This window comes from Bison bison, unplaced genomic scaffold, assembly GCF_000754665.1.
Source record: "Bison bison bison isolate TAMUID 2011002044 unplaced genomic scaffold, Bison_UMD1.0 scf7180017864212, whole genome shotgun sequence".
NCBI lineage: Eukaryota > Metazoa > Chordata > Mammalia > Artiodactyla > Bovidae > Bison > Bison bison.
The window spans coordinates 1,983,475-2,005,093 of NW_011494784.1; the positions used below are offsets into that span (position 1 = coordinate 1,983,475).

The window sequence follows — 21,619 nt, forward strand, 5'->3', positions numbered from 1 at the left end:
AATGCATGAAAGTGAAAAGTGAAAGTGAAGTCACTCAGTCGTGTCCGACTCTTAGCGACCCCATGGACTGCAGCCTTCCAGGCGCCTCCATCCATGGGATTTTCCAGGCAGGTTAGGGAAATGAAAATCCAGTGTCTTTAGTTCTTCCTTTTTTGCCTTGATGGAAGACATCTTGTGAACTTCCATTGTTATCGGACATTCCTGTCACCCTCACCCAAACACAGTTTAGGAAATCCTTAGTCCACATGCTAGCCATGTGAACTTGTTCAAAATTATTCAGCTCTCTGGGGCTCAGTCTCTTCATTTGAAAAATAAGGCCGCTGGACTAAATGATTTTGAAGGATTATGGTTCTCCCACCTCCTGGTGGACACTCTGGGCCTATGCACAAATATCCCCTTTTTTACAGCCGCTTCCCAAGGAGAAGGGTACAGTGGTGGAGAGAAAAGGACTTATAGGCAACTAAGCAATCCTGAATGATGCTGAAATAACTGTCTGTGGTGGGAGTTTCCATAGGAAGTTTCCATGGGTGAAATGGTCCTGTCAACTATACAGTTAATAACCACAGTCACATCAGAAGTGTGCACCAGCCTCTTCTCTTCACCCATGCTCTTGGGAAAAAAAAAAAAATCAAAATCAAGGACAACCAGGAGCTACCCAAGGAGAGGGTGGTGACCAATCCCAAACCATCCCAAGTTTATGTACAATCAAAGTAAAGAGTAAGCTTTTGTCTGGATACAGCTTCAGGGTCAATCCACCTGTCCTCCCTGGCCCACTTCTGATCGCCTCCCTGACTCCCTCTTGAAAGAAAAAAATGGACAAAAGACTAAGATATGTTCTTAGTTGAGCCCCAGGCCTACCCAGGTGACCTTGGTTACTTGAGAGGGATTTACTTGACACCTCTGAGTAGCGAACTATCCATGCACTACATCCCAAGAGGCTGCTTATTTCCAGAATCCCATCTTCTATCTCAAAAAGAAAAAAAAAGAAATTGCATGAGTGTGGGGGCTGGGCTATGCAACTCAATTTGTCACATTTCTGGGATCTCTACCATGGTCATAACTATATTAACTAGTCAATGGTCATGAATTATTTTAGACCATCCCAGGACAAAGGACACTATAATTCTTTCCTGTGTGCATGCTCTGTCGCTTCAGTCATGTCCGACTCTGTGACCTCATGGACTATAACCCACATGGTTCCTCTGCCCACGGGATTATCCCAGCAAGAACACTGAAATGGGTTGCCATTTCCTCCTCCTTCTTTGGCAGGTGGATTGTTTTTACCACTGAACCACTTGGGAAGCCCATAGTTCTTTCCTAGGTTTTTATTCAAATCCATATCTTTCTAGATATCCTTAAATAATACGTAAAAAATCTCCAAGGTCACCTAGTAATGTGTTGTAGTCACTCACCTATCATGCTCAGTGCAATGATTCATATATATATATATATATATATATTTATATATGTGTATATATATATATAAATGATCTACATCATAAGAAATACATACCTCTATGCTTAATTGAAGTACTTATAAACCTGTGTATCTACTCATAGCATATGTATGCACATTAGCCATGACATCCTCACACCTCTGTCAGTACAGCTTTCCTTGCATGCTAGCATTCACTACCTTAGGTAAATCACCTTTTCTGTTTTGAGTTGAAATTGTGTGAAACTGACCTTCCTCAGTAGATTTCTCCTGGAGATACCAGTTTGGAATTAATTTTTGACTCAGGACATCCTAAGAAGACTTTAAAATCCACCAATCAAAAAAAAAGTGCTATTGGAAAGCTATGGGAAAACCAATTCCATTTTCTACACTCAGTTTCAAAAGCCATAATAGACATAAAATATTCTGCAATAAGGAAGAGGAAAGGAGATTTCATGAGGTTCTGCTTCTGACTTATTGAAGGATAGAGTGTTTATGCTTATCAGACAGCCTCTGAAACAGCCCCTCTGTTCACTAGTACTTCCCAGCATTGCAAGCTTGACACTGACTCTTAGAAATAGCTCTGAATAGCTCTTCCACTGATTGGGGTGAATAGGTCCTTCATTGGCCACATTTTCAAACACCTATTTTGGGAAGAACTGGCAAGAGTTAAAATACCACATAAGCTATGGAACACAGAAATGTTGTTCCATAACAGAAGTCAAATGATGGGTAGGAGTTGTTGGAGCTTGATACATTTTGGTTTTCATTACCATACTGCTGCTACTGCTAAGTCATTTCAGTCGTGTCCAACTCTGTGTGACCCCATAGACGTCAGCCCACCAGGCTCTCCTGCCCCTGGGATTCTCCAGGCAAGAACACTGGAGTGGGTTGCCATTTCCTTCTCCAATTTTCATTACCATAGTACACAACCAACTTAACAGGCTCTCTCCCAACCAGTACAGAATTTATTTCTGTGATGTTTACAAATGTGGGGAAGCCTGTTGAAAATGTTTCTAGCTGGAAAGACTTTTATTTTAGACGTAAGCTATAGATAAGGATATGTGACAATATACCCTCGCTACTGAGAAAAAGAAATTTACTTTTTAAATCTGAGCCCTGTTTATGCAGACTATTGTGGAACTGCTATTTGGTTTTCAGACATGTTTGTTCTAGGAACATTTGGTGCCAGACTATTTAGAAAATACTTACTTTAAAACATTAGTCAATGAATGAAATGTATTATTTAAGCAATCAAGTGACTTTTAAATATTTAGATTAAATGTTTGAAAGTGTAATAATTGCCTCCAAAGATGTCTTCTGATTTAGTTATTCCTAAAGGTCAGAGTTATATTGGCTACATTTCTAAATGGGGGATAAAGTTGGGGAGGGATTGCTTCTGTCTAAATTAACGGTCAATCCATATGTCAGCAAAATCCAAATAGTAAAAGTCAATCCTAATGATGGCCCTGGGCAATTTTCATAATTAGGCTTCCATCATCTGTGACCTGCTGAGTGTCCTTTGGGTGATGTGGAGAGGGAGGTGCACTTTCTAAAAGAGAGTGGTTAAGATTTTCATGGGCTCAAGATTATGTTGTTTTTGCTTGTTCTAAGTCTCTTTACTTTTAAGACTGTGAGCTGTACTCCTATCTTCCATAACTCTGCAAAACTTCTCCTTCACCAGTCAAATCAAAGAGAAATTCCTATTTAGCCCCTCAGACTCAAGTCTATGCTTTTACACAGCCCTTAGAAAATACCACTGCTGCCAAAACTTTCTGTGGATGGAAAATCAAGCCCAAAGAAACTAAGACTTTAGGATGTTAAGTGACTTCAAGCCTAAAGGGGTTCATGTTGGCTTCCTCCATCTTAACAAGACACTTCCTTAGAACTCCCCATTTCTAGGGCATTGAATCAATCTTTTCTGATTGTTCTGTGAATGAGGTCTTTTACTATGAAACTTTATTTTGAATGATAATGATTTTATAATAAGTTCTTTCTTAATTTTTTTAGCTAGTTTGAAGAAAGGGAAATGTAATTTCTCTAAAACTAGACATGCACTATTGCAATGAAACAAAACACTTGTGTTCCAAAACAGCTTTCCATTGTTAAATTATTAAGAATTCACCCTTTTAGACAGTTAATTTGTTTTGCTGCTTATGGTCTTTTTTCCCTTTGGATATACTCCAAATATAAATGCCATATGGATTCTTTCAGTTTTTCTTTCTGGTTTAGTTTCTGTTTTCTTAATTTTAAAATGCTCTCACCTGAACTTTCTGAAAGTTGATAAAATTTTAACCATTTTATTTATTAATCTGTTTATGCAGTCTTTGCCCAGGTATTATTACTTGTAGCATTAATCCAATTTTTTCACTGTTTTTCTCTGTGTTAATGTTTTATTGAATTGTGTTTTAAAAATGTGATAAAACATTTTTATCATTTTTATAGGTAATAACATAATCTTATATTTTCTTAATATATCTTTCTAAAGAACCTTAAAAGCATTTTGCTTAAGACCTACATGAAGTAAAAATCAGTTATGCCATTCTCTGATATAATAATTGGCTGTAGAATTTGTTTGAAAAGGAGACCTGAAGCTTTCCTAATTCACTGGTAAGAGAGTAATGAGTGATTGGACCTTGAAACCGAACAAACAAATGAGTTATGGGTTATTTATGGCCCCAAATTCTTCTTTAAAAAATTTAAAGAACTTGAAATATGTGCTGAAAATCTTTCCTTCCTCCTATTGAGGTTATGGATCACTACTAGATGGCTGTTTTAAGCTTTAATATTGATGTTTCTATGCTGGTAGCACATTTCTACTTATGCCCCCAAAATACTCATCTCTAAATAGAGATTAGAAAAATCAGAAAGGCCTTAAAAGTAACATTGTCCTCTCTGACACTGTCGTCTGTTACACCCTAACCAGTAGACTTGTTCTATTTAATGACAGAAAGCTTATAAAACCGTGAGTCTATTGTCAAAATGACAAAATGCACACTTGGTTAAATGTTCCACCTTTAAACCAATTGTTCTAATGTATTAGAGTTACTGCCTCGGTGTGTGGGTTCAGAGGAGTCTTGATATTCTGAAAATCTAATGCAGGCACTTAAAACTTGCCTTGAGCAAGTCCGTAGAGATATCCTGGCATTAATTCAAAGCGAATCCCCTAAGAATTCCACTTCCACACTAGTAGTATAAACTAAACAGGGAATTGAGCGGTTCTCTAGATCCTTAAGGCAAGTTATAAATTAAAAATTCATTAATCATTTCGATTGAGGCTGATATATAGTATTTTAAGAAGAATACTTCCAAGTTTTTTTTTGTTTGTTTAATTCCTTATGGAGAAAAATGAATAGGGGCTATAGTTCACAAAGAAGAAACCATCCTTTCTCATGAGAAAAAAAGGAGGAAGAGAAAGAATTAGGAAGTTCAGATGCAACTCCCTCTAGTACTATATATAGCTTTGAGCCTCAGCTTTCTCGCCTTGATACAGTTGGGCCACGGGTGCTCTTGGTAATAACACTGAAAGCAGCAGTTTTTAAAGATATACTCAACTTTCCCTGCTCCCAGGATGTGGGATTCTAATGAAACCACCCGTGCAATCCATGTCTGAGACACTGTAGCCTTTGGAGCAGCCATTTGCTGAAATGTCTAGTGAGAGCTAAAATAAGCCCCTTTGGTGGAAAAAACCCGCTGAGTGGTTGAAATCAGAGATGCAGAAGGTCACTTGCTATTTTAGTAGCTGCAAGCTGGTCCTCATTTTATAATATTGCGGTTATAAACAAGAAATCGTCACCCTACTTGTCAGTATACTTACTTCTCATCAAAATAAGCAGATGTAGCCTTTTTTCTACATAGTACTAGGTAATTTAAATGACTTCTTTCCAAACTTTGTTTTACTATATGGATTAATACATAATAAAAGTTATTTTTCATGTATTTCTTTAAATATTACTTCAAAATATTGTTTTTATACTGTCTGATATGATTAACCTTTTAAATCCATTGACCTGTGTGTCTCATGTCCATCCCAACCATTTGTAAATACCTTAAGGAGGGACTTTTTTCATACTTCTTTGATTTATTCCACAGATCACAATGAAGATTGACTGGGGTTGGGGTAGGGGAGGGAAACTTTACAGTTTCAGAGAGAGAGAGACAGGTGACCCAACTAACTTCTGGAATTATTTAGATACAGTCCTTTTGGAAATAGAGGAAGGAAGTTAGTTCCAGTCCCAGTGTTCTACAATTTTTGCACACCCTATTGAGAATTACCATCAATTTTATTCCAGTTTTCCTTTCAAAAATTTACTTTCTCTCTTCTCTTTGCTCATAAATGGATCTAAGATTACTTCTAAAGCTTCTAGGGAAGTGTAACAATTTTAACTGAGAGGGCAATGGCACCCCACTCCAGTACTCTTGCCTGGAAAATCCCCTGGATGGAGGAGCCTGGTGGGCTGCAGTCCATGGGGTCGCTGAGGGTCGGACACGACTGAGCAACTTCACTTTCACTTTTCACTTTCATGCATTGCAGAAGGAAATGGCACCCCACTCCAGTACTCTTGCCTGGAGACTCCCAGGGACGGGGGAGCCTGATGGGCTGCCGTCTGTGAGATCGCACAGCGTCAGACACGACTGAAATGACTTAACAGTAGCAGCAATTTTAACAGTATTTTTCATCAAAAAACTATAAAGTACATTTGCCTGCATCAGTTATTTCTTAAATCTCTTTACTGAGGTAATAATTGACATACAAAAATCTGTTCATATTTAATGCATACAATTTAATGAGTTTGGAGGTAAATATACACCCATGAAACTATCACCACAATCTATGCCATAAACATATCTCTATATCTATTATTTTAAAGATTTATAGGATTATTCTTTCATTTGAAATATTGTCTTTTGTATCTTGTAAAGATACTTAACACATGAAGTTACAAATTCTATTAATTGGTTTTAAGTCTTGGGTTCTAATAAGCTTTCCTTCAAGGAAAGTGTAACAGTAAAAGTCTAAAAATAAAACAGGAATTTTATGGGGAAAAAAAAAAGATGAGAGAGAAAGTGAGAGCAAGATTTTTTTTTTAATTAGCAAATAAAAAATGAGAAGGGTGGACTTACTTATTAATTTGTAATTATATACCCGGTTTTCCCTTGCCAGTATCAATATTTACTTTTCTCCTCATCATGATTGAAAAGGAATGACCTGGGCTGAGCATATGAAATTGTTTTTCTCATTCCTTGATATCATTTTATTAACTATCAAAGCAGCCCACGTACTCTTAGTGAAATGGACAAACCTGTGTCTCACTGACATAAACCAAATCTTAACTACTGAGAAGATGGAGTTGCATTTTCAGATCCACTTAAGAAATCTCTAGCCTCATCCCTGGTCTCAGGGATAGGAGAGTATAGTCCATGGGCATCATCTCTGAAGGTGGTAGAATTTCCTATTATTCAGTCATCGGGGCCATACATCTGTGGACCCAATATCCCAGCATAGTGTGAGCCGACTCCTTCCTCAGCATGTGCGGTCTGCAACCCAAGCTGGTTAAAGGATCCGACCAAACCTGGGCTTTGAGAAGCAACTGCAATCCAAGTCAGGGAAATGGATGAAGGATGTGTGATTGCCCAGAAAGATTCCACATCCCCTGCTCTTTTACCTCAATCTCTTTGTCTGGACTTTCTCATGTGGTTGGTCCCTTGAGATCATACCGTTTACTCTTACCTTTTCTGTTTTTCCAGGCAAGGACTCTTGAAAGTTCCTTTGGCGCCCAGCAGGAACTTCGCATACTGTATTCATTGTCTCTCCCTTTGTCCCCTCTTTTTAAATCCTTCTCCCCGTTTCACAACTGCAGACTCTCAGTTCAAACAAACCATCTCCTCTGATGGTCATGCATCTTTCTAATGGACAGAATGAGTCTTCTGGCCTTGCTCCCTAGGCACCAAGTCTAGCTTTACTGTGTGGTTTATACAGACGGCACCCACCCCCTGCTGAGCCTTGAGCGGGTCAATTTGGCTTTTGCACAGGGCTCACCTTCGACTGAGCGACTTCACTTTCACTTTTCACTTTCATGCATTGGAGGAGGAAATGGCAACCCACTCCAGTGTTCTTGCCTGGAGAATCCCAGGAAAGGGCGGGGAGGAGGGAGTGGGTGGGGGGAGCTTGTGGGCTGCCGTCTCTGGGGTCACACAGAGTCGGACACAACTGAAGCGACTTAGCAGCAGCAGCAGCACCTTTGATCTGCAGACCCAAGGAAGGAAGTGGAAAAGGACTGCTCCTGCTGCTGCTGTGTCTTGGCCTTTTTTGATACAGGTCTTATGTCAGAAGGAGATCTGCCTTGTATTTCTCACCATGAGGGTGTGGGAAATAAACGCACATGTTTACTGTTTGTCTTCAAAGCTGTCGTGAGCGCTAATGCTTTAAGATCATCAAACAAAGGGTCAGTGTTAGCTTACTAAAATCCTTTGTCAAATAAAGCAGAAAACGAGGGGATCAATGGATAGATGGATATTTTCAACATTATCTTTACTAACTAAACATTGGCTGAGTACCTACTGTAACGTTCTCTCTCTCATGTGCATGCACACACACACACACACACTCATACTCCACTTGCTGATCCTGTGCATCCTTCTTCAGAACTGTCCTAAATCTAGCCCCTCCACTCTGTCTCTGTCATTCTCACCTTGTTCAGAAATCCCTCACATTGCCTGTATTTTTCACAACAGCCTGGTTAATCTCACTTACTCCTTAGTGCCATCTCATCTTCTTTGCCGTGGCCAGGATAACCCTTTAAAAACAGAAGACCAACCATGTCACTTCACTCTCCTGCCTCACAGCTTCCGCTAACTCTGAATTGCTACAAGATAGAATTCGAACTCTTTGGCCTGGCTTACTCAGCTGCTCCATCTCCAGTCACAGCGTCCATCTCTAGTCTCTTTTTTCCCTCTTTTCATCTCTTCCATGCACTCTACATTGCCAACAATATAAACGTTTTGCTGGGAAAGAGAGCTGATTTCAAAACACCATTTGTTACCTTTGTGAAAATGGGTCTAAAGTCACTCACTCTTTCTGAACCTCACTTTTTTCCTCAGTCAAAGAGAAGTTGTTTGTAAAAGGTAAAGATTGTGAAGATGTAAAGTATAATGTCAGCAGTTATCCAGCTCAGAGCTAGTTTTCTCTCTGTGCCTTTCCATCATCCCCTCTACCTGAGGTCTGTCTCCCTCTTTATGTGACAAACTCCTGTTCAGACTCAGGTCAACAGGCATCTTCTCTATGGATGTTTTTCTGCCTTCCCCAGACTGAGTTAGACATTTTCTTCTTTGGGCTCCCACAATAACTCATGGTATTTGTTATATCAAGATATGACAAGATATTATTATAAGATCCTTTACAAAAAAAAGGGTCTTTTTTAAAACTCTGTATCTTAGCTAGGCATGTAATACTGCCTCAAAAAACACGTGTGAACATGTGAATGAATATATGAAAGCATTATGTTGGGTTCTGCAGTCCAGTTCTTGAAAAATTCACAATCTTGAAGTGTGTAAAAACATCCACTCAAATAAGCATAATGTGAGCCTGACTGGAAGTAAGGCCTGGTTGAGTGAGAAGTAAATGTAAAGGCAGTTGGCTATTCTACCTGAGGACACAAGCCATTCTTATTTGAGCTGAGTCCTAAAGCATCCACGTGGAGTTACCTTTCCATTGTGCTTAATCTGCCCATGTGTTTATTATGTTCACTTCTCTCATATCCCATAGAACCCTAAATTTTGGTGGCAGAGAGCTAGAGAATTCTTAAACTTTGGCCAGCAATTCTCAGGAAATGTTGTAAAAGAACAGATAAAAAGTTTTTCATAGTGCAATTTTGAGTGCAATTGTAATTTTGCTTATAAACCCTGAAGCCTGTAAATTACTGACAAATCGTATATCTTTGAAAATGAAAACAGACTACACCGAGAAGATAAAGGTTTGAAAACTATAGAGCCATAAAAATCTTATGTTTTCATTATATACCTACTGAGGAATAGATATGTTTTTTTAAGAGTCTTAGTAATTAGACTGCCCAAGTGAAATTGAAAAATGATGAACCATGACATACCAATCTATTTTAATATGATGTATAGAATATTTCCTGCCCTGTTTTACAACATAGGAGGATGTTCAATAAAATTTTGAATATAGGATTTTTTTAAAGAAAGGATCTTTATAATATGATAAGCAATGAAAATCTAGAAATGCTCAATGCTGAATCCAATAGAGCATAACAATAATCATAAGTTAGAATTTTGTAGCCTCTTCTATATCCATCAGCTTATGGTTCTGATTGAACAACTCTAATAAATATTGAAATATCTTCCTTCAGTAGCACTGATTCCAAAATTAAATATCTCTGTTTTGTCTCCATTGTGTGGTCAGATTGCTTCCCTGATGAAAAACTATATAGAATGTCCCAATAATGACAATTGTGGCTACCATTTATTCAGTGTATATAATGTGCCAGGCAATGGCTATATGAGATTTTTTATTTGGAAGGTTCATTAGAAACTTAAGCTTACCTTTTTAATTCCCTACATTACTAAAACTCAATTTATTTCATGACATATAAATCAGAAGCTTAGCAAGGTAAAAAAAAAAAAAAAAAAGGTACCTAAGTACTGCTTTGAGATTTCTCCTGCAGAAGAAATAAAATATAGCTACTTAGAATGACAGAAATTGCGTTTAAAATGGCACAACCTGCAACATAAGAGAAACTCCACTTCTCTATGAGCCAAGAACAGTTACTAGGAAAAAAAGTTGGTCATCTTCGTTTTACTCACATCCCACTTACAGAATTCCTAAGTACTTTGGTTTCCCGAGGGCTTCCCTGGTGGCTCAGATGATACAGAATCCACCTGCAAGGTAAGAGACTGAATTTGATTCCTGGGTCAGGAAGACCTCCTGGAGAAGGAAATGGCTATCCATTCCTGTATTCTCGCCTGGAGAATTCTGTGGACAGAGGAGCCTAGTGGGCTACAATCCATGGGGTCACAAAGAGTCAGACAGAACTGAGTGACTGACATACTTTGGTTTCTCAAGATGTCACCTTCATGTGTTCAAATAGCAGAAGGGATTATGAGGGGACCTTCCTCCAGCTCCATCCAACTTCGGGAACTCATAGCAGCTTGTTAAATAGAATTCTTGTGTCTGGTGCTATGACTCAACTTTCATACCTTGAAACTCAAAATGATCAATATTTAAGATACAATGCCATATATAACTCATTTGGACTAAATGCCCCACCAAGATTGTGTTTATTTCTACTTTTCTATGAATAAAACTATTTTCTTTTTTTTAACTTTTTCAGAGAAAAACTTTATCTTATGAAAAATTTGAAAGAATATAAAGACACTAATGACCTAACTTCAAAATTATCACCTCATGAGTCAATATTATTTCATCTCCCTCTCCTGTTATTTACAGAAGATATCTACATGGTTCCAAAGTCAAATCTACAAAATTAATACTATTGGAGAAGTCTGACTTCTATCCCTGCCCACTCCCCATTTTCTTCTCTTTGCTCTATAGAAAACTATGTTTTTAGATTATTGTTAAATCCTCCCTTATTAAAACATAAGCAAAACATTTATATTTCAACTTCTCCTTTCTGAGATAAACACTGGTGATCTAGTGATTTTGAAAATATTTTAAAGTATTTGGAGCTTAGGCCAACTGTTACAGTATAGCAAATGTTACAAGACTGCTAGCAGACTTTCAGGCCAAAAAGCAAGAAACATGGTAATTTGTATCTATTTCAAAAATAAATATTTATTTGAACACTATAACTTTAAGACCCCAATTTTGTGACCAAAAAGAGGAGGAGAAGGCAGTTAATTTTTATTAAAAGCATGATATTTGGGGGGAAAAGCAATAAAGAGTTTGTCTGGAGATGTGTAAATAGATAGTAGTGTTAAAGATATGTTCATACAAGTGGAGTATCTTCAAAATGCATTCCTTCAGGAAACACATTAACAGCAGGTTTCCTTCAGCAGCTCCTGCTGTTGCTGCTACTTCAGTCGCGTCCAACTCTTCCCAACCCCGTGGACTGCAGCCTCCCAGGCTCCTCCGTCCATGGGATTTTCCAGGCAAGAGTACTGGAGTGGGGTGCCATGGCCTTCCCCGTCCTTCAGCAGAGTGGGATTTTATTCACAAACCCTCAAAGTGGTCTTCTTTCTCACAGATCGAATTGCACAGAACATCATTAAGTCCCATTTGGAGACGTGTCAGTATACCATGGAGGAGCTGCACCAGCTGGCATGGCAGACCCACACCTACGAAGAAATCAAAGCGTATCAAAGCAAGGTATTCTGGGAAACGAAAGGGTTTTCTGTGACTTCTCTGACTTTCTCAGCCTCAGCCCTATTGACATTTCAGACTGGACAATCCCTTGCTGTAAGGACTGGCCTGCACATTGTAGGATGTCAAACATCATCTTTGGTCTGTACCTACTAGATGCCAGGAGCATGCCCTCCCACGTAGCTGCGACAGCCAGAATGTGTCCAGATATTGCCAAATCTGGAGGCAAAACTGCTCTGACTGAAAACCAGTGCCCTACTCGAGTGACAGAGGAGACTGGGCCCACATTGGATATGTTAGGACATCTCTTGGTGGCTTCCTTGGTCCAGGCAAGGAACGAGAGCAGTTGAAAATCATAGCAGTAATATTTGCAAACTTACTCTAGAAAAATATTAAACAACACATTCTGAATGTTTTCTTCTTGCCCTACATGTTAAAAAATGACCAGAGGAAAAAGGGAGAACTCATCCCACATTATTATAATTGGGATGTTGTTTTTATTATAATTATTATGATTTTGATTATTTCATGTACATTAGAGAAGGTTTTAAGAGAAGGAATTTGTTGTTGTTGTTTTGACTCACATTATTTACAAGACTGAGATCCACAATCACAAAATCTACCAGTAAATTAACTTTTAGTAAAATTTATAAATGTGTCTATATCTAAATATATGACTATAACATACTGATTTTTCTCCAGTGGAACAATTAAATGTTACCACTTTTACATGAATAAGGAGACAAAAGCATAGGTATTATTATGGTCAATAAAAAAACAGAATTAACATACTTAGATTTCCAAAGAAAATAACCCAAGGATCAAAATACATTTCTGGATTCTGTTTTACTTAAGACAGTGATTTGATCTGATGTCTTTTCCATTGAAATTCTTTTTGTACCAAAAAGCAGTCTCCATAAGTTCTGGGAAAAGAACACAACATAGAAAAAACTTAATGACAGTCGGATACACACGGAAAATAATTTTGTGGAAGTCTGTGAATGAAATTGCTATTACTGAGTGTAAGAGTTTGATTTTACAAAACAGACTAAGAGCTTGAGTTTGTTTAGGTGAGGAGAGGAGGAGAAAAAAACGATTAAAAAAAAATCTGTAAATATCAATCTTTATGTACTATTGCAATATTTCCATTATTTTAGCTTTAGTACTTTGATAATTGTGGTGTATCGAGGTCCAAATAAATCAAAACAACATCTTAGAAAATATCACCTCTCTTCTAAAGGGGGGTGAAAGCCCACCATTAACCCCCAAGTGACAGGTAAGCGCCAGTTAGAGCAACCTTGAGTATTTCACTGAGTCTCCAAGTTGTTCTTGGCTCCATGTCCATTCTATGTTTTCTCTCTTGAAGTCCAGGGAAGCACTGTGGCAGCAATGTGCCATCCAGATAACCCACGCCATCCAGTATGTGGTAGAGTTTGCAAAGCGAATAACAGGCTTCATGGAACTCTGTCAAAATGATCAAATCCTACTTCTTAAGTCAGGTAAGCAAGAAGATTCATTGCTGGGCGGAAGAGGGTCTATTTTAGACCAGGATGTGGTCCACCCTTAGCTGAGGTTGGTTCTAGAAAATCCTCCATCTGCTATGTAGCTCATTTTTACCACCCACACTGTCAGCCAACTCCCAAAGGAAACACTCAGTAATAAAAATGCCCTGATACTCATTCAGCTCGCCTTTGAAGTCAAATACAATTTTGCTTATTGAAAGTGGAGCTATTAATTGCGGAGGTTGAGATACCCAGCTTGACAGGCAGTGCAAGTAATTAGCGTGTCAAGGTGGCTGAATTGCTGAGCTGGCTCTAAAATGTACTACTTGTCTGCTGTTGGGGGGCTGGAATCCAGGCTAGCTGAGCTCTGCCTCTGTGGTCATTTCCAATCATTTTAATGAGGATAGCCTGCAGCAAGAATACACTGGGAAAAACTCACTCTGCTCTAATCTTTCCTCCCCCTTCTCTCACACATACTCCCTGATACATGCACAGTCACTTAGGAAGTACCTCAAGAAACTGCACGTGGTTCACTTTGCAGCTGCCATTACCCAAGCAGGAAAACTATTTACTTGTCTTTCTCGGCCCCCTTTGAAAATAAAAAATAAGAACCACTCTGGTGTTTACATAAAGGGCTACAGCAAATAATAATAATATAATTTTATATATGTAATAGTGCACATATACATGTTTAAGTTTACCTATGACATCTTTTTTTAATCTCATGTGCTCAATATGGTTTCCATCTTATAAATGAGGAAGCAAAGATTCGAAGAACTGAAGGGCTGTGTTCGATACCACCTAGCCAGTACCTGGCAAAGCTGGCTTTTGAACTTGAGTCAGATAAAATGATTATTCTAAGTTATTGCTGCTTCTTTACCAAATGATTAAAAAGGAGGTGCAAATCTTGACTCAAAGGTGAACTTGATGTATTTGTTGCTGGGTTAAAAATCACCCTAAAACTTAGTTCAAACGACAATAATAATTCATTTTGCTCCCAAAGCTGATTTGAGCAGGTCTCAGCGAGGGATGGCTTGTCTCTGCGTCCTGTGGTGTTCACCAAGGCAACGTGACTGAGGGCAGGAGGACCCCCTTTCACGTTGGCTCAAGCACAGGACTAGCAGTTTGTGCCAGTTGACAGCTCAGAGTTCAGTCAAGGCTTTGGGCTGAAGGGCCTCAGTTCCTATCCATGTGAGCCCCTCCACAGACTGCTTGGACTTTCTCACAGCATGGTTGCTGGCTTTCAAAAGTTAGCATTTCAAGAGAACAAGACAGAAGTGCATAGCATTTTTCTGATGTAGCTTCCAAAGTCTCAGAGTGTTATTTCCAACTGACTAATAAGTCAAGGCAGTGATGAAATCCACCTTGGTTTAAGGGTAGGAGACACAGAATATAAGGGGTCAGGTAAAGTGCCTTCCATATTGTAGATACTGAATAAGTGGTTCCTATTATTATTTTAGTCAGAAAAGCATTGTGTCCATTAATATTTGTGAATTCCCAATATGTAAGCCCCTATGCTAAGGTGACAGATGAGGGAAAGCAGAGAAATCAGCAGAACAAAGAAATACTACACCAGACTAAGAAAGACACCAGGGATACCTCGGGGTACCCCACATGTGTAAGCAAATCATCTGTGTGACGTTCTCATGCAAATGTGTGACTTCTGACTGTGGATGTCACTTTCCTCCCCATTGTGGGGCAAAAGCCCCATGCAGTCATTCCTCAGGATGTCAGTAAGTATTCAGAGGGACAAGCAGAAGTAGTGAACTAATTCATTTAATAAAGATTTATTAAGCATGTACTATGTGCCAGGGACTTTTCTAGGTCCTGGAGATATAACAATGAATAAAATAGGCCACAATTGCCTATGGCTACAGACAAGGGCCCTTGCCACTATTGAACTAACAGCAAATTCAGAAATGTTAGGCCCATCAAGGCTGAACAAACTACTTCTTGATGGGCTTTCAATAAACCTTTGATCTGTGAATGCTGATTATAACTCCCTGGAGTGGATAGTGCTCAGTATTTTGCCAAAACTTGTTTGACCTCTTTAAGAAACCCTTGTGTCAAAGACATGAATACATAAATGGCACCCTCAGGAAACATCCTGAAGGTGTCCTTAGGTCATCATATGCAGAAATATAAACAGACCGTGTTAAAAACTGAAGTAGCGTGCAAGTTTTCCCAATACCAAACTTCTACGAAAAGTTAACAGACAGCAGTTGCCTGCCACAAAGCTTCTTTCTGGGCCACTTATCATCACCTGTGAATTTGAAGCTAACTTTAATATTAGTCAAAAATGGTGGGGGAGGGCAGAATGCATGCTTCCAAAGAAAACATTGTTGCCCTCCATTTTAGTCACCTTTAAAGTATGTTTTATCTTTCATTCCTCACATAGGCATCAAGAGCTTTATTTGTAACATGGTTCTTTTTTACTTGGGAAGGAATCTTGAGATGTTTCTGAATGTGTATGTCTATGAGTCTGTGTGTATTTTAAAGTTTTTTGATGTCTCTTGAGCTACATGCAGTAGTAAGGTCTTTATTATTGTGTATATATACATAACTTTTTTTCTCATAGGTTGCTTGGAAGTGGTTTTAGTGAGAATGTGTCGTGCCTTCAACCCATTAAACAACACTGTTCTGTTTGAAGGAAAATATGGAGGAATGCAGATGTTCAAGGCCTTAGGTGAGTTCACCTTTGGTGATGACACAGTTTTATTACTACCATCAGTTTCTCCACTTAGATAATAACTGGTAAAAGAAATGTCCTGATTCTCTAATGAGAACTAGTAACTCATTCTTTGATAAGGGTTGTACTAGGTGAGCCTCCAATGTTTCATCTAACTCCTCTGATTTTACAACTGTGCCTCCAAATATCAAAAGAAGGAAGGAAACATGGACTCTCTTGATACCAGCCATGCTTCATTCAGAAGTCAATGAAAACTGACTCTAAAGAACTGGGATGCATTCTAAGCACTCTATAGGATCAGGCTTTCTTTTCCTTTCTAGCTTACTGCTTCACAAAGTATAACATATAGACCACTGGGGGTCCATGGGTGACCTCTTAGTTTCTTACGCAAGTTTATAATCATGAACTAAGGTGTTTAAAGGAGGAAGTCTTTCACTTGTTTTGCGCCCAGAGTCACGGGTTCTCCCTGTTAATTCATGAAGTTCTGAAAGCACAAACAGCATGGGTACCAACTAGCCCTAAATGATCCCCAGACCATTCTTGTGGGAGGGCAGGATAGAGTCAGTCTCTGGAAGTGTGTCATTCACTTCCAGCCATCAGTGTATGGGGTGGATAAGAATGTTAGCAAAGATGGACGGATGCCAGGAAAGGTTTTAACTATTGGCAGTGTCATTTGTTCCATATCCTGCCCACAGACATCAAAGAAGGCCACTTCCCTTTCACCTTTTGTGCTGTTAGCTGATATGGTAGCCAACAGCAAGTCCACCAGGGCCGGCAGTGTTTCCCTCCTGTAGCTGATACCCATCCATGTCATCTCCAAAGCTAGATTTTCAAGAAAGGAGGAAAAACATTGGCAAGCAACTTGGGTATATTTCCAGCTTCATAAAATAAACATTTACCAAGGATCAGTGTAGGGATGAAGCATTGTTTTGTGAGGATCCACAACGGCTAAGCACCTGACCTGCGAGTCATTCATTAGAAGGTAAAAAGGAATGAATGTTTGCTCCTCAATCAAATTTGCAGGAAATTACAGGCACTTTATTGACAGGCACTTTATCTCCATTCTCTTAGTTTGAGGCCCATGGACATCCTACATCGCCAGTGACATCCTATAAGTGCCACTAAAAATGACAGCCCTTGGCCCGTTATACATAATATTTTAGGTTTTCTGTGAATGCTATCTCCGTACTAAAGGATCCTCAAATCACTAATTTAAAATTTTTCAGTTGGAACTAATTTCAAATTTACAAGATTAAAGTGGGATTATATAGTCCCAGTTGGATATTACAATGGGTGTATACTGTTTCTATCTGCCCTTCATTGGTAATTTTTACTTTCATTACCTGGTCAAGACAGTGCCCACCTTTCTCACTCACAATGATCACTAAATCACTTCTCAGGTTTTCCTGATGGTTCAGCAGGTGAAGAATCCACCAGCAATGCAGGAGACACAGGAGATGTGGGTTTGATCCCTGGGTTGGGAAGATTCCCTGGAGAAGGGAATGGCTACCCACTTCAGTATTTTTGCCTGGAGAATCCCATGGACAGAGGAGCCTGGTCATAGGGTCCCAAAGAGTCAGACACAACTGAATGACTAAGCACACAGCAGAGTACAAATCATTTCTCCTGGTCAGCAACTTGGAAATATTTTTCCTTTGTGCTTAGTACACAAGACCTTAAACAATTTCTTGATTATGGGACTTTTTCTTACTGTTATACCATTCTATTCAAATATTTTCACTTGATTTGCCTTCTTTTCTAGGTTCTGATGACTTAGTGAATGAAGCATTTGACTTTGCAAAGAATTTGTGTTCCTTGCAGCTGACTGAGGAAGAGATTGCTTTGTTCTCCTCTGCTGTTCTGATATCTCCAGGTAAAAAAAAAAAAAAAAAAAAAAAACCTGTTTTGCTATCTTTAACATGAATTGCACCTACCCAAGCCAAGGTTCGCTGGTGAAACTTTCAAAGAACTATATTTTCTTTAGCAAGCTTGTGCTATTTTTGGACAATTCAAAGAAAAGTACCCTCATGTTAATTTGAATGATCCATTTTGTCTCAAATGCAAGAATAGGGTGTGTGGTAAGGTTGACTCCAGATTCAGAAAAGCATCATCATTTCTTAAAGGATAAATGAAGACAAATAGTGGCCTGAGTTATAACTAAGATCTATTTTGATTTTAAGAATAAAGGACACAGAAAAAATGTCCAATAAGGTGAGACTTAGAAATATACTTGAATGAACAAGCCAACATAGGGATTAAAAAAAGTAAAACACATACTTTCTTTTCTTTAAATATCTGTTTCACTGGCCTCTCTATCCACATTATTGTTAGCGTTCTTACTTCAGGCAAATGCTGGCACTGCTTTGTTGCTGTTTAAAGCAATATTAGAAGCTTTAAAAGGAGGTAAGGACAGCAGAGGAAAAAATGGCTCCTATTAAATACTGGAAAAGGAAGAACCTCTGATGTGGTGGTAGACACCCTAGAACAGGTTCTATCATCAGGTATCTGGGTGACCTTAAACACTTCACCCCTCAGAATCTCAGTTTCCTCACCTGCAAAGAGGGTTGAGTTTCATAATAATAAAGACACAGTCTAGCTCTGAAATGCAATAAACAGCGGAAAGTTTTCAAAGCAGGTTAAGGTGTGACATTTATAGATCAAATGGCACTATAGTCATTGAAATTCTTTTTAAAAGCATGTGCCAGTTTGAAACTGTATAGAATCCTCATAAATGCATGGTTCCTTCCTCAACCAGAATGAAAAGTCAGAGCTGCTCATTCAGTCATCTGTTGGGTTAGATTTGAGGTCAAGGAATAGCAGTGTCATTAACATTTCTCTATAGAAAGAAAGACACATTCCTGGTCATTTTTATGGTCAAGAGACTCATTCCTTCTATAAACCATTTATCTCTACAGACTTGCTCTTTTCTCTTTTCTTACACTTAGCACATTTTTCAGTGAGGCTGGAAGAAATTAATCTTCCTGGTGATGAGACTTGTTGACATACCACTCTAGCTATGTGTACCCATAATACAGCCTTTACACTTTGTATCTGGTAGACTTTATTTACTTATTTTTTAATTTTTTAATGATTTAAAAAATTTGATTCTGTTTTTTTATTACTTTATCAAAAATGGAAGTTAGTTATCAATTGGTATCTTATTACTAACAGTTTCTCTTGTGGCTCTAAAATAAAGTTGTTCCTCCAAGCTTTTCCCTTTTTTTTTTTTTTAAACCCTAGAAGGTTTTCCAGAATTGGCAGCACAAAGACAAATGGAAGAAGTGACGAGAAAGATTTATTTCTGGTAGCAACCAAATGCCAAATAATTTTCCTCCTGCCATTTTCTCATTGCATTTGCTTCTTCCTATCAATTATAGTTCAGTAGAAGACTAAGCCTGCAAGTCTGTGATGAGGCAGGTGGTTTCACTCTGATTCCTGCTTCCTCAAAGGAAGCAATACAAAATTCACTGTCCTCTTAGGAATGTGTGTGGCAAATCAGTAAATTCCTAGCAGCAAATATTTAAGACACAATATATCAAATTTAAACAATCCATGAAGATAATTGCCCCATTTGAAAGGCAAACATGCTTCTTATGAGTGAAAAATCAGCTGAACTATGAGCTTTTTTCTAGGAAGAACATGCTAAAGCCATCAAATTCCAGAGTATGGAAGCGACGCATGAGGTTTAGCTTATTCTACCTGGTGGGGAATGTTCCAGCCCTGGTCACAGACCCACACTCAGAGGCTTTTAGAAGCAACTCCAAGATACCATGTTTGCCACCTTGGCATAGTGTCATATTCAGAGGGGAAAGACAGTATTCCAGCCTGCGGAGGCTCCATCTCATGCCAGACCCACCCTTCCGCCCAGGTTCTTGCCATAATAGTTACTGTCTATTCAGCTCCGGATGGTTTAGGGAAGGGAGAAGCAGGGAAACTTAATGTATTCTGATTGACAATGGTCACTAAAGGTTTTTGTGCTCACTTACGTAAGGGTTTGCTTAACTGTTGGCTAGACTTGTCCTGGCCCTGTCTAGGATTACAGAATTGAGTTTCTCACCTGACCTGAACTGTGTTCAGAAGGATCATGTGAAGTTCTTTTCCATGAGTATTTGTTCAGCATTTGGACACTCCAGGTGTCTCTTCACTGAAGTTTCAACCTAAGGCATTGATGCCGGACAGAATTTTGTCACCACGGTATAAAGCATCTAGGAAGAAAGAAGAACGAAATGAAACAACAAAGAGAGGGAGGGAGGAAAGAAAAAAGAAAGTAGGAAAGGCTAAAGGAAAGGAGGGATTATCCCAGCCATCATTTAAATATTCAATATAGAAAAAGAGGACACGGGATTAATTGTTATGTTGATTCATTTTGATAGTGTATAAATTATAACAGCTTATATAAAAGAAGAGAGATCCTGAATACCAAAAATGCTCCTTTACAATAGATTTTCTTCACTTCTATAATTCATTTCTTCACAAATCATTGACTTACACTTTGAAAGAAAATCTAAGCATATGTCCAGAGAATGAGTTAGAGATGTAAACTGTCACAGACAGTAAGACACATGCAGGGTCTTTGAATCACTGTGTCCTTACCTCCACCCCGATTTCCTGTCAGTTTTTTGTACATTACTGTCCTCATGGCGTTGCTTATAAACTGTTTGTTTTAGAAAAATAATTACATGTCTTCAGAAGCAATTTAGACTAATTTGAATTAGGTCTAAATCTCAGCATTTACATAGGTAGGTGAAATACAACGAAGCTTACCTTCTGTCCCCTTCCTACCCACCCTTTTCCTTTCTTAGACCGAGCCTGGCTGATAGAACCAAGGAAGGTCCAGAAGCTTCAGGAAAAAATTTATTTTGCACTTCAACATGTGATTCAGAAGAATCACCTGGATGATGAGACCTTGGCAAAGGTAGGTCCTCGAAGCACAGACCCCCTGTCACTGACAGAGCCCAGTGAGCAGGGGAGGGCTAGTCACATAAGGCAAGGGACATTTCTCATCAGCAACAAGGTCTGAAGGTTACCAAAGGTGGCATAAACTTCAAGTGTGCATTTTAAAAGGGACACTGCTGCTGCTAAGTCGCTTCAGTTGTGTCTGACTCTGTGCGACCCCAGAGACGGCAGCCCCCCAGGCTCCCCTGTCCCCAGGATTCTCCAGGCAAGAACACTGGAGTGGGTTGCCATTTCCTTCTCCAATGCATGAAAGTGAAAAGTGAAAGTGAAGTTGCTCAGTCGTGTCCAACTCTTAGCGACCTCATGGACTGCAGCCTACCAGGCTCCTCAGTCCATGGGATTTTCCAGGCAATAGTACCAGAGAAAAGGGACACTAGGAAACTATAATAAGCTGAGAACACAATAACTTCTTAGTCAAGGATGATACTGATGGGTCTGAACTCCAGATAGAGGAAGACACATTATAGGAACTGAGGGTGCTTATCTGAAGAACAAAAGCAAGGAAACAAGTCTTCAAAAATCACATGTGAAGAAAGAGGAGACTTTGCGCCACTTGGGAGTCTGGTCTGGACAAAAGAATGGTTAGATTTTTATTCAAAATAAGGAAGAACTATAAAAGGATGAGAACTGCTGAACAGAGAGTAGACCACTGAGTGGAGTGAGGTCCCTGTCTATGGTCAGATTCTTAGAGATTCTGC

At 39.0% G+C, this 21,619-nt stretch overlaps 1 protein-coding gene across 1 annotated transcript in view; it reads left to right on the plus strand.

Annotated features, from left to right (window-relative positions):
- The window catches only part of RORB (RAR-related orphan receptor B), a 206,834-nt gene that overhangs the window by 174,324 nt on the left and 10,891 nt on the right, over positions 1-21,619 (plus strand). The window contains exons 5-9 of the mRNA XM_010844888.1: positions 11,659-11,780; positions 13,141-13,273; positions 15,855-15,962; positions 17,728-17,838; positions 20,768-20,880. Of these exons, the coding sequence (XP_010843190.1) occupies positions 11,659-11,780; positions 13,141-13,273; positions 15,855-15,962; positions 17,728-17,838; positions 20,768-20,880 (587 nt within the window). The remainder of the gene's footprint in view (positions 1-11,658; positions 11,781-13,140; positions 13,274-15,854; positions 15,963-17,727; positions 17,839-20,767; positions 20,881-21,619) is intronic.